General features: G+C 37.1%; 1 protein-coding gene across 2 annotated transcripts in view; it reads right to left on the minus strand.

Moving 5' to 3' along the window:
- Positions 1 to 16,410, minus strand: part of LOC146830894 (fibrocystin-L-like) — a 1,907,335-nt gene that overhangs the window by 299,838 nt on the left and 1,591,087 nt on the right. For both annotated transcript variants that reach the window (XM_085605084.1, XM_085605082.1), the window contains exons 59-60: positions 2,232 to 2,350; positions 353 to 482 (exon numbers count right to left, since the gene is read on the minus strand). In XM_085605084.1, the coding sequence (XP_085461210.1) occupies positions 353 to 482; positions 2,232 to 2,350 (249 nt within the window). The remainder of the gene's footprint in view (positions 1 to 352; positions 483 to 2,231; positions 2,351 to 16,410) is intronic.

Consider the following 16,410-nt stretch of genomic DNA (forward strand, 5'->3'; position numbering starts at 1 on the left):
GGCTTTGTGCAGTTAAGTCCATCTGTTTCTAGTAACAATTTGTGGGTGTAGACCTCTAACAACAAAAAATGTGTTTCTAACATATTTCAGCACAAACAAATCATAAGCAGCAAACACAATCCAAAAATAAACCACGATGATTCTGATGTGAATTGCTCATGGCTTGGAATAAGTGCGCCTGCCCTTTGCAGCCAGGGATTGGTGGGCGGTGGAAGGATCCGCCCAGTGTTACAAAGCGCCCTGAGCCATCTGTGCAAACACAAGAATTAGAGGAACGACGGGCATGTTAACACAAACATATTACAGTGAAGCAGTGGCTGAAATAATATATGTGTCTCCGGTTGGCACTTACCAATGTGAACAAAAGAAAGAGATTCATTTAAAGTGAGGATTCTTCTGTCCAGTGAGACATCAACAATGCTTCTAGTTTCTGTCTGCCAGGCATCATAGCTGGTGGTGGTGATCACAATGTCCTCTCCCACCTGAGGAAACATTTTACATTCAGATTTAGACGTCAGGTGCATTTGAGGATACAAATCTTAATTTAAAAGTGTATTTCGAAATTGTTTCTACATTGCAACTAACTTCCATTTAAGTCATAACTTTTTTTTTTACCAAATCTATCCTAAAAATGCTTAGCAGCTTTGAAAAACATCTACAGCGAGCAAGGAGAGCAGCTTGCACAACCGACTGTGCACTGAACAAGTGTGACGATCCGCAGACCTGGCATGTTTACAATTTATCAATTACAAAAATACACGCCCCAAGCAAGGCTTGCACAAGTCTGTGTCCGCACATATCTGGTTTCTTTCGCTTAAAGGTGTTAGAAGGTTCTGGAGCGTCAGATGTAAGTTTAGGAGTCCACTTGTGAAACAGCAGTATACTTTTAAGGACGCCGTACAGTGACGTGCAGTGTGTTTCCCCAGCATAGAAGTGCAGCCGATGGATCGCACCGCTAAGGTCAAATTCCCTCCAGCAAAGCTCATTTTTGAGATCCAAGACCACGCACATAGACCCACCCACTGATTCCGCCATTGGTTTGATCCCTGATAGTACTGGGAAGCTAGGAGTGTGAGGCCAAAAATATCATTATACATCCACCTATTACGGTGCCAATGCTGGGGAGATGAAAAACTTTTTATTCAATGAGGGGCGCAAGCCATGCTGAAATGACTCAAGTGAGTGTTTACAGGCCTGAAGTATAGTCTAGAGGGCTAGTAGGCACTGAATCGGGTGGTAAAAGAAGCATGATAAACCTTGCTATAAATTTCAGGAAGAACATAACCTGGATGAAGGTAAAACACAGAGGGGTCTATTACAATGGCGGGCGGACTACCATAACAGAATGCGGGACCGTCCACCAGGGATGCGGTGGTCCCACACCTGCAATTAGGTTGCCACCGCGGAGGTGGCATCCCCCATTCCCAGCATTGTGGCGGGCGGAGCTCACAGCACCGACCGCGACAATGCTGTAGATGTATGTTGTGCATTGGCATTCACAAGGTGACAGGCACCGCGCGGTGCCTGCCACCTTGTCAATGCCAATGCAGGGGAGTACCATAGGTACCCCCATGTGCACCCCCTGCCCCTAAACATCCTGGTGGCCTGCTACAGGCCCCCAACAGTGAAGACCGCATGCCTTTCTATGGCAGCAACGCCGCCATGGAAAGGCTCATCTCCGCCCGCATAATAATATGGATGGCGGTGTCTTGCAGACACCACCACCATATTATTCAGGTTTTCTACCCAGTCGACGAGTCAACCGGCGGAAAAGGGGCGGACGGTGTTTCCGTCCACCACGGATCCCCCAGCCATCCTAATATGGCGGGGGGTCTTTTAGGTATGGATGGCGAGCGGATCGCCTCCGGCGGGCCAGCTGTGGCTACCGCCTGCCCGGCGGGGCCGGTCCACCAGCCATCCTAATGGAGCCCCAAATGTCAAGTGAGGCATCAAATTTTGAAAGAAGGATCAGGATAAGGGATGTCCACATATCACAGAGGTACTTAACAACCCTACTGAGGTTGACGTCAGCAATCAGTAAAAGAGACATTGTCCATGCATCCAAGAGTCAACAGACATGATGAATTCACTGATACAGTCGTCAGATGGAACCTATTACAAGGTGGAGTTACACAATTATGCTTTTTGATAGGACTATTCACTAAGAATGATCAATTTCCTGCCTGCATATACAAGGTACCCCAGTACTGTAACCATGCTGCAGATCCTACCTTCCAGTCCACCTCATCCACCAAAGATACGTTTATTGATCCGGCCAAGGCTGTTTCTGACAATTTTGTTTTGTACACCGAGCGGGGAATTCCATGAAGATCCAGGACCCCGAAGACACCTGCAAGCCAGAAAATGTAGAATTATACTGCAGCGTCACACTGCATGTGCTACTTTACAAAGTGTAACACAGGGCTTGAAGGCAACGATGACTTTCACCCTTCATTCTCAGATTGACTATTAGGTCTACAGCAAACTAACACTCTTATTCACACAGATTTGTTTTATCTGCTGGTGATTAAATTCAGTGCAGTATGTACGTCCCAAACGTTTGATAATTTAGCAGTTTTCTTTATTTCTTATGTATGTATAATATTTAACATTATGTTCTAAAAAGCACCTGACACCAGGCCATAATGCATTTATTTTTCCGGGAGAAAAACCACCAATAACACTGGATATTCTGTTCCCAATGCAAGATGCTAGAAGGGGCTGCATGTGTATACCCCTGGCCCCTCCCATATTATTCCCTGTAAGAAAGCAGCACATGGTCAATTCCAACGGGGTTACTCCCAATTGCATAGAGGCATGCACTGTACAAGGAGCGATTGCTTTCCGTGGAAGTATGCCCAAGTGATCCATCCACCCTTCCAAATCTGCCCAGTTGTGTCCATGTCCAGCTGGGGCACACAGCCGGAATTTATGGATGACCAATGGCACACCCAAATAGCTAAATTGTGAAAAAGAAAAGTAATAATAGAAAATGTTTGGTAGCTAATATACAATAGTTAAATCATCATGAAGCATATAGACATTTTACAAAAAGCACATGTGCTACCACATGCTGGCATAATAGTACATTTACTACCCAATTGGTAAGTTATATGTAAAGTAAAGGTAGTCCTCTGATGGAACGCAATCTATGATAAAAACAGAAGAACACCATGGAGGCAAAATATATTAACGATTGTTCATGTATCATTGCAATAAAAATATTATTTTTTAATCTGATAGTATATAATGCTCACCTGACGTTTCTACGCACTCTAACAGGTGTAAATACTACCTAGTTTATGGTACTCAGAGTACCCACTTCAGAAGTATGGAATGCCTTACAAGGGTTCCAACACGAGAGCTTCAGATCACTGCATTTGTCAGTGGTAAGTATTCTATCAATTCAGCAATTCTCCTAGCTTAATTTCATGTGCAGAATGTTTAAGTACAGTTCACAGTGTACCAAACATTGACTTGAATTGTATCATGAGGGATGCTCGATAAATGTCAATGTATACTGCTTCATAACGCGTGAGAGCAATTGCTGGAAGTGAAAATGTTCAAGCCCTGCCATCTATGACCTGATTAAGACCCACTGAAGATATGTTTTAGGTTTCGACTTTCCAGTCTCACAATTCTTCCACAGTTGTCTTTTAATTTCTGGATCACTATAAGGGATGTCGTTGTCAAAAATATCGGCAAAAAATATTGTTTACCATAATATTGTGATCCAATAGCTATAATAGTAAGTATGAAAATATTGGAAAAAAATATCGTTGACACTAATATCAAAAAAGTGTCAAAATATTGATTTTTTAAATATAAATAGAATTTAAAGTAGTAATGTTACATATTTTATTACATCATGTTAATATCTTGCAAATTCAATATATCGAACTAATATTCAATAATGTATATACAATGTATATATAAGTATTTTAAAATGTTAGTATTATGAAATAAACTATCTATCCATTTATATTTATAGTAATAAATTGTAAATATTATGAAATGTAATTTAATCTAAAATAAATCATTTTCTTCATTATGTTAGACTATATATATATTCACTGAAAAAACCATGGGTTTCACACACGTTATAGTTAGGAATTAGCATTTAAAAAACCTTAGAAATTCAATGAAAAAACCAAAGGTTTCACACATGTTAGAGTTAGCTGGACATTTCACTCGTAAAAAACCAATGAAATTTCCCCGTTATAGTTAGTTCAGCTAACTATAACTCGCGCGCCCGCAATGCACTACTGATGACGTCACATATTACATCACTCATGACATGGTCACTGACATCACTCATGACATCACTGATGACATCTCAAATGACATCACTGATGACATCACTGATGACATCATCCAGTGATTGTGTGTTTTTCTGAAAATTAAATATGTTTTATATTTATGTATATCTCAAGGTCAATGGAAGAATAAATGGGTATATAAGTGTCTAAATGGATGCTTTTTTTTAAAAAAAAATTTGTGTAACTGACTGATTAAGTGTATCATAGTAAATATACATGGCTTACTGAGTAATGTTTAAATATGAAAATATCTGTATCAGTTTCTCACTTTGTGTATAAGTGGCTGCATGGGTTGGTGAGTAGCTTCATGGGTATCTATATAGGTAAATAGTTATTTTTTTAAGTATCAGTCTGAGTGTCTGTATGGTTCGGTGGGGGGTATTATGTAGTGCATAGGTGCATGAATGAGTGATTCACTCTTTGTATGTGTTGAAGAAAACATGTGTGCAGGACTGTATGGGTGGATGAGTGTATGTATGAGTGTGTTAGTGAGTGAATGACTGTCTCAATAGTGTCTTTATGAGTAACTACATATCTATTAAACTAGTATATGTGACTATTGGTGTATATAAGTGAGTATATGTGAGAGTGAGAGATTGAAAGAGTTCCTGTATGAATAAGTATGTGTTTCTATAAGTGATTGTTTTTTAGACTAACTATGTGTAAGTTTCCGTAGAAGTAAGTGTGGTGGTGTGTGTATAACTGTATAAGCTAATAAATGTATGTTTGTTTCTTTATTAGCATGAGTGACTATGTGTGAGTAACTCTATGGATGAGTGGCATTGTGTAACAGGATGTATAGATGTATGAGTACATATGATGAGTGAGTGCATGTATGAGTGACTGTATAGGACTGTTGGTGAATGAGTGGATGTGTATGTGGTTCTTAGAATTACTGAATAGGTTGTTGTAACTGATATTGGTATGTCCATTATTTTGTACATTTTAGTTTCTATTTTTGTATGTGTGTATCAAAGGTTATATTAGGGGAAAAGGAGGTCTGCCACTCTATCACAAGGATGATGTCATCAGTGATGTCATCAGTGATGTCATTTGAGATGTCATCAGTGATGTCATGAGTGATGTCAGTGACCATGTCATGAGTGATGTAATATGTGACGTCATCAGTAGTGCATTGCGGGCGCGCGAGTTATAGTTAGCTGAACTAACTATAACGGGGAAATTTCATTGTTTTTTTACGAGTGAAATGTCCAGCTAACTATAACATGTGTGAAACCTTTGGTTTTTTCATTGAATTTCTAAGGTTTTTTAAATGCTAATTCCTAACTATAACGTGTGTGAAACCCATGGTTTTTTCAGTGAATTTGCAAGGTTTTTTAAATGCTAATTCCTAACTATAACGTGTGTGAAACCCATGGTTTTTTCAGTGAATTTGCAAGGTTTTTTAAATGCTAATTTTTTCTTTTTTTTCTTTTTTTTTTTACATATTTTTATTTTAATTTTCTATCCTTTTTTAAAGACTATGGTTAAATTTTAAAAATTCTACAAAATGTTTTTTTTTTTACCATTTTTATAAAATAAACAGGTAAGATTTATTAGTATAACATATTGGTTTTTTTTTTCCTTATTTTTTTTTTTATTTTTTTTTTTTAACGTGCGCGTACGGTAAGCGCACGTCTTGCTTTCATTACGTTAGATTTCTACGCTGTTTGCGTTCATTTACGCAATTTGCGTAGACGCACGTCACGGGCGCACAGCGCGTAACGCGTACGCTGCACGCGCACGTTACGCGGAAGTGAAGGGGCGTGCCTGTTTTGCGCATGCGCGCGTGCGCGTGTCTTTTTTACGCGCATGCGTACTTTTGCCGTAAGCGCACCGTAAGCGCTCCGTAAGCGTAACGTACGCGCACGGTAGGTCATGTGATCAAGAAACAAGACTTTTGATTGGTTTTTACTACTTTCAGTTCTAGAACTCTCCTACACCACACCCATTCCCCTCATTTCTGCTTGTGATCCCTTAGGAGAAGGAGCTGGGTTGTCTTTGTGATACGATGGCAGAACAGCAGAGCTCTTCTGAGAGTGAGGCTAGCAGCACTACCTTGAGGCAGAGAAGGAGGAAACAAAAGACCTCTTTCATATGGGAGTATTTTACTTTTCCAGAGAACAAGAAAAAGGTAAATGCACCCTTAGTGACTTGTAAGCTGTGTGGCCGTGTACTTTCAAGAGGGAATCCCAACAAGAAGTATTCCTTCGGGAATCACACCATGTTGAGACACCTTAAAGATGTACACGGAAGGACACATGCTCGACATACTGAAGGTAACCCTTCAGTAAGTCAACCAAGCGCATCCACAGCAGCTCAGCCTGGTCCATCATCTGCAGGGCCGAGTCCATCTTCGGCAGGTCAGGTGAGCCCTTCATCTGTGGGGGGAGCATCTCCTTTTTCTCGTCCTCTGGAAATCAACCCTCGGTTTGTGAGGGTTGAAATACGGTGCGCCACTTGTCATGATCTAATTTGTCATAGGGAGACCAGTGTTTCCCTAGTGAACAATAAAATAGATCAGCACATTTGTCGTACCGACTAATATTCCCATTCTTTCTTTCCTCTGTCCCTGCATGAACACAACGGCTCTTTTAAGAGCCAACCTTACCTTTTAACTTTTTTTTATATATTTTTAAAAACTTTTTTTTTTTTTTTTTTTACCGTACGCGTACGGTACGCGAATGTTTTTAATTTTTTTTTTAAAAAACACTAAAAATCAATTATCACATTACAAGGTCCTTGAGAGACTAGAATGAAAAACTGAAAATGTGATTGTGGAGAAGTGGAAAAAAGGGACCATGAAATGTTTGACTTACCATACACACTCAAAAAAATATTTATTAATTTAAATTTAATTTTAATTGCTTTAAAAATGGTTCTAGTTTTCGAAAATTTTCTATCTCAATCTGAAAAAAAAGAAAAAAGTATTAATATTTAATAAAACATTTTATAATACAGTACACATATTTACATATTTTTCAAAAAAAAATGTTGCCTTTTTTTTGCTGTTTTCAGAATATATTGCATTTCACTATAAATTGTGAAAGCAATTGCATTCATCATTTAACAGCGGGCAAAAAAAAAATTAACAATCTCAAAGATTGTTTTAAAAAAGCCCACAATCTCTTTTTGCATAAACTTAACTTTATAGAAATGCATAATATTCTTAAAAAATATCATCTAATATCAATACTTATTTCTTTAAAATACCGTCTGACATTTTTGTTTCAGAAGTATAATCAGAAAAATATATCTCAAATAACTCCACAATACATCTGGTTCCATTTCCTTTAGGCCAAATACTAATTTTAAAATTCTTTTTTGATTAAATTTCCAATGGTAATCCAATAAAAATCTAAAGTTTAAATTGTACAGATCTCACCGATTGTCTGTAACATTTTGGTTTCCGAAAGATTAATTAATAATTAAATAAGTCCACAATAGAATTGTTTACCTTTCCGCATGGCCAAATAGTAATTTTAAAAATCTTTTTGGAATAAATTTCCAATGGCAATCCAATAACATTTCAAAATTTAATTGTGCAGATATTACCGATTTTGTCTAAATTTTTGGTTTTCCAAAGTTTCATTAAAAATTGAAAAAGTCCACATTACAATTGGTTACCTTTCCATTAGGCCAAATGATAATTTGTAAAATCATTTTTTTTTTAAATTCCAATGGTAATCCAATAAAATGGTAAAATTGTTTTGTACAGATGTTGCCAAATCTCTCTAAAATTTAGGTTTCAGGAAGATTAGATAGGAATTTGCTAAATCAAAAGGCAAACGTTGCTTAAAAATCAATTGGGAATCATTACATAGTGTCCAGCCTTTTTCACATTTAAGATAAACTGTGTAATGTCCAGAAGTTACAGTAGGTCCTTCATGGAAAATTATTGCAACTGTTACAAAGTTTTTCCAGAAATTGATAATTGCTGTCCTGTAAACTTCTTTATTAAAGTATCTAATTTTGAACCATCAGCTTTACAGCGTTGCATCATTAAAATTACATATTGTCCGTATTCCTTTAAAATTAACGTTGAAAACATGTCAGATTGACACTCACTGCATTCCATGCTATGATTAGCATCTTTAACTAATTTAGCAAAAGTGACTGTTTTACTTTCTGGCAATGTTAAATAAATAAACCTTTCAGAATCAACATTAGAGCCACATATATTGTAACAGTTTTCACAACTATGTTCCCATTTATAAGAGAGACCAAATACATTTTCAATGGGAACCCATTCTTCTTCGAGTACCTGAAGAAAAAACATCAAGAATTCCTGTGCGTCTTGCTGTGCATTTTGAGAAAACTGTGTTCGTCCTGAACATACATCTAAAAGTTTTCTAATTTCAGTAGCAATTTCTATTTGAGTTTTATCATTACTCAGCTTTTGAAAAAGGAGACTCAACTCAGAACAGAATCTTTTTCCCTGATTTACTATTATCTGCTCTTGCACACTTTCCAGATAAAATGCAACATTCAGCACTACATTAGCGTAGCAGTTGACACCAGAGCTATTTTCAAAATGACATCCTACAACCTGTTCTTCATTTTCCTTTTTCTTTTTGCTTGCAATTACATCACTCCTCTTTTTTTTCCTCCTCTCTACATCTTCATTACAGATATTCTCATTTCTCCTTTTACGAGAAACTACACGTTTCTCCAACACAGGATACTGACCTAAATGAGGAGCATAGCTTCTTCTTAATCTATTATACTCCTTTACACAATTTGTATCAGCACTAACTTTTGAGTCATCAAAGTCTATCATGAATAAACCTGATAATGTTTTCACTCGTGACAAAGCAACATATGCCATACCTTCTTTCAACACAGTTGAACCAATGTTCACAAATGCACAATCTACAGTCAATCCTTGAGACTTGTGAATAGTTACAGCATATGCTAGAGAAAACGGAAACTGCTTCCTACGTACATATAAGTCTTTCACAAGCATGAAACGAACTGAACAACGACAAATGTCTTTAACTTCTTCTATCTGATCAAATTTTATTTTTAAACATTCAATTCCATCTTTTTTCTGATAATTAATAAAACCCACAACTCTTCCCATAGCTCCATTAACTAAACCTTTTTCAACATCCAAATTTCTCCTTAAAAATACTCTACAGTTCATGCAAACATATAGATTTTTTTCTAATCCAGCTGTTTTGGAAATGTTCTTCTCTAGTGAATCCAATTTATTTTTCAGTGTGCCTGTTAATGTGATAGTAATTCTTCCATCCTCAATTTTGTCCACTGATTCCAATTTCCTGATATCTTCCTTTTCCAATTTCAAAAGCTCCTCATTGATTATTGAGCATTCACGTAGAGTTGGCATTAAGCAGATGACACTTTTCTTTTCTGCAATGTTCTTGTATATCTTCTCTGCAACTATTTCTTCCTTTGGAAATAAATTATGTAACAACCGACTCTGTAATGCTTTTGTGCCAGCTTCAGTGAGTAGTCCAATTCTGATATCTTTCAGAATACTTCCATATTCTTCATCGTTTGCTTGCCTCATATTAGTAGTAAGTTCCTTGTACTCAAAGAAGGACCAAATATTTGCATTACCAATGCTTCCCAATGACTTCTTTGTGTCTTCATGTGTCACAGTATTAAACACTGGTTGTCCTTTAACTGGAGTAAGCTGTAGAAGATCCCCAAAAACTATGACATGTTTTCCACCAAATAACACGTCATAGTCTGTCCTTAGAATTTGCTGCATTCTTAAATGCACAAAGGCAAGCATTAAGTTTGATACCATGCTCACCTCATCAATAATGAGAACTTGCATCTTCTTCAATACTCTTGAAACTTCCAAGCATGCTTCTCCAGTTAGCTTGTTGTATTGTATTTTGTTCTCATGCTCCACTGGTAACATTAGCAAACGATGTAAGGTGATTCCTTTTATGTTATAGGCTGCTAACCCAGTTGGAGCAGTAACCACACAAGACAAAGTAGAATCCGTTTTTTGCTGTAGGTAGCTTCTGATGACTTTTATTAGGAAACTTTTTCCAGTTCCAGCTTGTCCGCTTACATACATCCTGATTGGTTGAAATGATGTGCATGAGCACTCTTTTTTTTCATGTAGAAATCCGTGATCAATTTTGTTTCTGATCTCTTCATAAATTTGTTGCTGCTCTTCGTTCAGTTGTCTTTCCAAATTTTGTAAGTCTATAAATTCTTCTTGAGCTTGATTCATAGCCGTTTCTACTTCATTCATGGCTATTGATGCTTCATTTTCAACGATTGGTTGTCCTAGGGGATCTTGACTGAGTGTTCCTGAACTTTGGCTGTCCTGGGAACTGTCTCTAGCTACTTCTGCTGCAATTGTAGTTTCCTGTTCAATTTCTTCATTTAACATTTGCAGATAAGTTGTGAATGTACTGCACTGTATGCTGTCTTTGCAAGCATTAAATGAATCTTCATAGCTTTGAAATTCTCCCAGTAGTTCATCCTCTGTACGCCATGGTTTAAACAGCTGTAAAAGAGCCAAGTAGTAAAATTCCTTTTTGTCAGTACTGTCGCAACTCAGCTTCCTGTGATTTATCAAACTTCCTTTTGTTTGCTTCACCAAACATCCTTCCTCACCAATGACTTTATATTTTCCATTGATGATGTCTTCTGCGGCTTTCCGTGAATAAATGTAGTTCTGCAGCACTTCATAGAGACACATGATCTCCAGATGATGACTTCTCTTGGGATAATATGTGTCCAACATGTTTGATTTCAAAATATCTGTACTTTCTGGGTCATTCTCGGCCAAATATTCAATTTCTCCAACAGATTTCAGTACCCGATTTCTCATTGCTGCAAGGCCTAAACTTGCCCAAATTATTCTTCTTGATTTCGAGTAGAGACTTGCAGAAGATAACCTATCTGAACATTTGTAGGATCCAATTTCTCGATGCGATAACATCTTTAAACTGAAACTGTACAGCTTCTTACTGACAGTCTTCTCGTGAGAAATTTCTTCCCACATTTCCTTCAATTCAGTTTTTTCTGATTTCGTAATGTAAGACGTTACATATCGAGCAACAGCAATGGAATTGTCAGCTACATACTGTATATCCATGTTAGCATTCCACATGGATAAAATGACTGGGTTGTAGTCATTTATATTTTTTGATTCTTCTTTTCTTTTAAGGTTGTAGGTATTCTTAGGTGATTTTCTTGTGATAGTATGTCTCACAGATGACATAAAACTGTTTACTCTTCCATTTGAAAGAACAGGTCTAGGAAATCCAAATCGACATTTAATGTAGTATTTATCTTTGCTCTTGTATTTCCGTCGACAGTATTTTCCACACCGATGACTTTGGAAACGTAAAACTTGCTCCTTTAACTTTTTCTCTTCTGTGCTTTTGGTATAGCACATGTTGCATATTCTTCAATGTAAGATAACACTGCTTCATCAGCATCTGTTCCAAACTTTGGGGCATCCTTGATCCACAACAGCATATGAATATGAGGAGCACCTCTTGCCTGGTACTCTTTTCTCCAAAAGAAATCCACTACTTCTCCTAGAGGTGGATTTTTTTTATTGCAGATGAAGGACATCATAGCCTCAAATCTATGATTGAAATATCTGCAAACATTAACCGGATCCAATGAGCACAGTTCTCCTGCTGTCTTGTATTCGATGTTTTTAATGTTTGAATTTGCCTCTCGTAGAAAAACCAGTAAATCATCCCAAGCGTACTCAGCACAGCTTAGGGTAAGGAACCATGTTGGTGTTCCTAAATTCCGTAACATGCATTTTAATTCACCATGGCGTCGGTACCAATATTCATTTGTCCCACGCTGACAAGCCATCAGATTGATCAGTTGTGTTTCCAAATGATCATCTCCGTGCTGCACTTTCTCCATAAAATCCTTAGCAGACACATTTTGTAAATGTACTCCACTTTTTAAAATGTGATTTACTGCATAAGACAGTGCAGACAAGTCGCTTTCAAATAAAAGATGGAACAAATAAGGAATACTTTGTCGAAATCTGGGATCTTCAGCATATAGTCTTGTAGTCCGAGACTCAGAAGCTGGAATCTGTTCTGGACGTTCATCGTATCGTCCTCCTTTTCCTTTAGGAAACAGCTGGGGAAAACATCGAGCTTCCAAGCTCTCCTCCCATACACTCACGGGAGTTCCTTTTGCTTTCTTCATCTGAAACAGATCAATATTGTCTCCCATAACTTCTTTTGAATGAAGAGGATGTATGCTAAATTGTTCATTAATTTCTTCTTCCTTTGACTTGTCCACTTTTTCAATTTGTCCAGTTGGTGTTTCTGTGTCTTCTTGTAAATCTTCTTCTTCTTCTTCTTCTATATAAATTGATTCATACCATTTGTTATTCCTTTTCAAATACAAATTTGCTCTTTGTACTTTCCGGACATCTACCAGCTCCTGCCAAATCTTCTTATTCTTTGTAGGTACACCATTAACCAGAATAATTAATGGTTCAGTTTCCAAAGTATCCGCATCAATAGTTTCCATATTTTTTTTCAAATCCAAGGGCAAATACACCACTCTACCTTTTAAACCTCTCAGTAAATCAGAAGGAGGTAATTTACCAGTTTTGGGCTCCATACGTACTATGGTCTGGAACGGATGAACACATTGAATGAGTATAGACTCATATGTATTTAATTCAGAAAGTTCAGCAGGAATAGCATCCAATTCTAAATTATTATGTACAGCTCTGGTCGGCATTCTATTTTCCTCTAACTTGTTGTAACAGTATTTACAAATACGCTGATCTTCACCCAATTCAAAACAATTTTCAAGAAATATATATGTGGCAAAATCCTTCCACTTATAATTATCTTCATTTTCACTCTTTCTGTAGAGATCAACATTCCTAGTTTGTTTCCTATAATGAGTTCTGCGGCAACAAATACAAGTAATATTTGGTCTTTCATTAGAGATTATTGCAGATTTTGTTATGTGATCATTAAATGTCTTACTTACAGAGGGTTCTACATTCTCTTCCACTTCTTCCTCATTTACTGTGTCCTTTTCTGCACTGCTTTGTTCAGGACCAAAGTAACAAAACTGAATTTCATCAACAACCTTCTCTACATCTGATACCGATCCACGGAACAGAGCCCTATTCAATTCATCTAACTTTATTGCTGGACTTTTAGCAAAATACAACCGTCTCACAAACTTTCTCATTTCAGTATGATGAACAGCCAGCATCCTAAAATGATGGAAAACACTATTACACACTTTTCTAGATAGACAAGCCAGAGAATGACCCTGCAAACCAGTATTCTCTCTCACTCTGCATGGATCTAGACTTTGAAGCACCTTAATCTTCTGTTTTACACTTTTTTTACTATATTCTCTTAGAAACTCACGAAATTTATCAATAGATTCCTGACGCACAGTGCAAATACTACTACAATTCCAAGTGTACACTGGGGCTTTAGGACGTCTCCCCATAGCCTCATCCGCCATCACTTGTACCTCATCTCTTGGAACCATTATCTCCTTCTCCATTATACAACCATTTTTCACTTCGTAAGCACGACCTCTGGTGTCAACTGCATGCAGCAAACTATTACTTTGAAAATAGCTCTATTCATTAAAAAAAGGTTCACTACTTGAACTATGCATCCATTTTCCTAAAAACACTTTACAAAAGTTTGTTCTGTTCACTACTCTTTTCCTTTTGCTTTGTGATTTCAGTACATTAACCATTTTATCTAATGTACGCATCCTATTCAAAATTAAAATGAATAGTTTCCTTTTTAATTCTAATGCCTTTGCTGCAATGGCTTCAATTTCTTTTTTTCTCTTGTAAAATTTTGCCTTTTGCTTATATTTCTTCACATCCTTTATCAAATTGGACATAACTCTTCTCTGAAACATTTTTCTACGTATCTCTTTAAACGCTGTTTTTCTGTTTAAGTTAATCTTTATAGTTACAGAAGGTATATTTGCATTAACTAAATTCTCAATGTTTTCCTGTCCTTTTCTATTGAAAACATTCTTTCCAGTACATACATTTTGTACATTTTTCCTTTTTTTGAATATGTTCTTTAAAAAATCTTTTGTCTGCTTGCCAGAAGATTTTTTCTTTTTCCCAACATGAGAAACTCCAACTAACTTAGGTCCTCCAGTTGTCTTCAAATATAGGTTTTTTTGTGGTCTTTCTTTAGTCTGGATTTTGTAGGCATCTTAAATTTTGTTCACTGCTCTTCAGCAATACCTGAAAAAAACTAAAAAAAATTCCTTTATTTTATTTAAATATATTACTACATTTTTTATGTTCTTTAGAAATCTTAAAATACTATAAACCCCTTTCCTATAAATGAAAATCACAATAACACCTTCACAAATTAAATATCTAAAAATAATTCCTGTGTGCACACAAAGTCATGCTTTGAAATTAGACAGAAAACGAAATTTCTTTGCCAATTGCAAAGCATACATTCTACTACTTTTTAGGCAAGTGAAAAGTACTTTTACAGACTGACACATTTTTAATCCACTTTTCAGATTCTTAAAAAAGCACATGTCCAAGCTGCTTTTTCAGACCAGCACCATCTGTAACCTGGGTGACTGACTACACTCCAGCAAGGGCAACCAGCCTTAGTGATGCTGAATGTATTTGCATTACTGACTGAAACCTCAAACCCCACTCGGTTGTGAATTCTATGCATGATTCCAGAGGATAAGCAGCTGGGTGTGTGCTAAGAGTCTGCTTCTACACAAAAAAAATGGCTCACCCTTTCCATCTAATGCAAATGTGAAATCTCCAGAGCAATACGCAATAAATCTCTGCCTGTAATTCCTATTTGCACACAGAGTCATGTTTTCACATTAGTCACAAAACGAAATTTCTTTGCCAATTTGAAAGCACACTTACTACTCTTTTTTTTGGCAAGTGATAAACACTTTTACAGACTGACACATTTTGAATCCACTTTTTAGATTCTTAAAAAAGCACATGTCCAAACTGCTTTTTCAGACCAGCACCATGTGTAACCTGGGTGACTGACTACACTCCAGCAAGGGCAACCAGCCTTAGTGATGCTGAATGTATTTGCATAACTGACTGAAACCTCAAACCCCACTCGGTTGTGAATACTGTGCATGATTCCACAGGATAAGCAGCTGGGTGTGTGCTAAGAGTCTGTTTCTGCACAAAAAATGGCTCCCCCTTTCCATCTAATGCAACTGTGAAATCACCAGAGCAATACGCAATACATCTCTGCCTGTAATTCCTCTTTGCACACAGAGTCATGTTTTCATATTAGTCACAAAACGAAATTTCTTTGCCAATTTGAAAGCACACTTACTACTCTTTTTTTTGGCAAGTGATAAACACTTTTACAGACTGACACATTTTGAATCCACTTTTTAGATTCTTAAAAAAGCACATGTCCAAACTGCTTTTTCAGACCAGCACCATATGTAACCTGGGTGACTGACTACACTCCAGCAAGGGCAACCAGCCTTAGTGATGCTGAATGTATTTGCATTACTGACTGAAACCTCAAACCCCACTCGGTTGTGAATACTGTGCATGATTCCACAGGATAAGCAGCTGGGTGTGTGCTAAGAGTCTGCTTCTACACAAAAAAAATGGCTCACCCTTTCCATCTAATGCAAATGTGAAATCTCCAGAGCAATACGCAATAAATCTCTGCCTGTAATTCCTATTTGCACACAGAGTCATGTTTTCACATTAGTCACAAAACGAAATTTCTTTGCCAATTTGAAAGCACACTTACTAGTCTTTTTTTTGGCAAGTGATAAGTACTTTTACAGGCTGACACATTTTGAATCCACTTTTCAGATTCTTAAAAAAGCACATGTCCAAACTGCTTTTTCAGACCAGCACCATATGTAACCTGGGTGACTCACTACACTCCAGCAAGGGCAACCAGCCTTAGTGATGCTGAATGTATTTGCATTACTGACTGAAACCTCAAACCCCACTCGGTAGTGAATACTGTGCATGATTCCACAGGATAAGCAGCTGGGTGTGTGCTAAGAGTCTGCTTCTGCACAAAAAAATGGCTCCCTCTTTCCATCTAATGCAACTGTGAAATCACCAGAGCAATACGCA

Source organism: Triturus cristatus, chromosome 5_1, assembly GCF_964204655.1.
Source record: "Triturus cristatus chromosome 5_1, aTriCri1.1, whole genome shotgun sequence".
Taxonomy (NCBI): domain Eukaryota; kingdom Metazoa; phylum Chordata; class Amphibia; order Caudata; family Salamandridae; genus Triturus; species Triturus cristatus.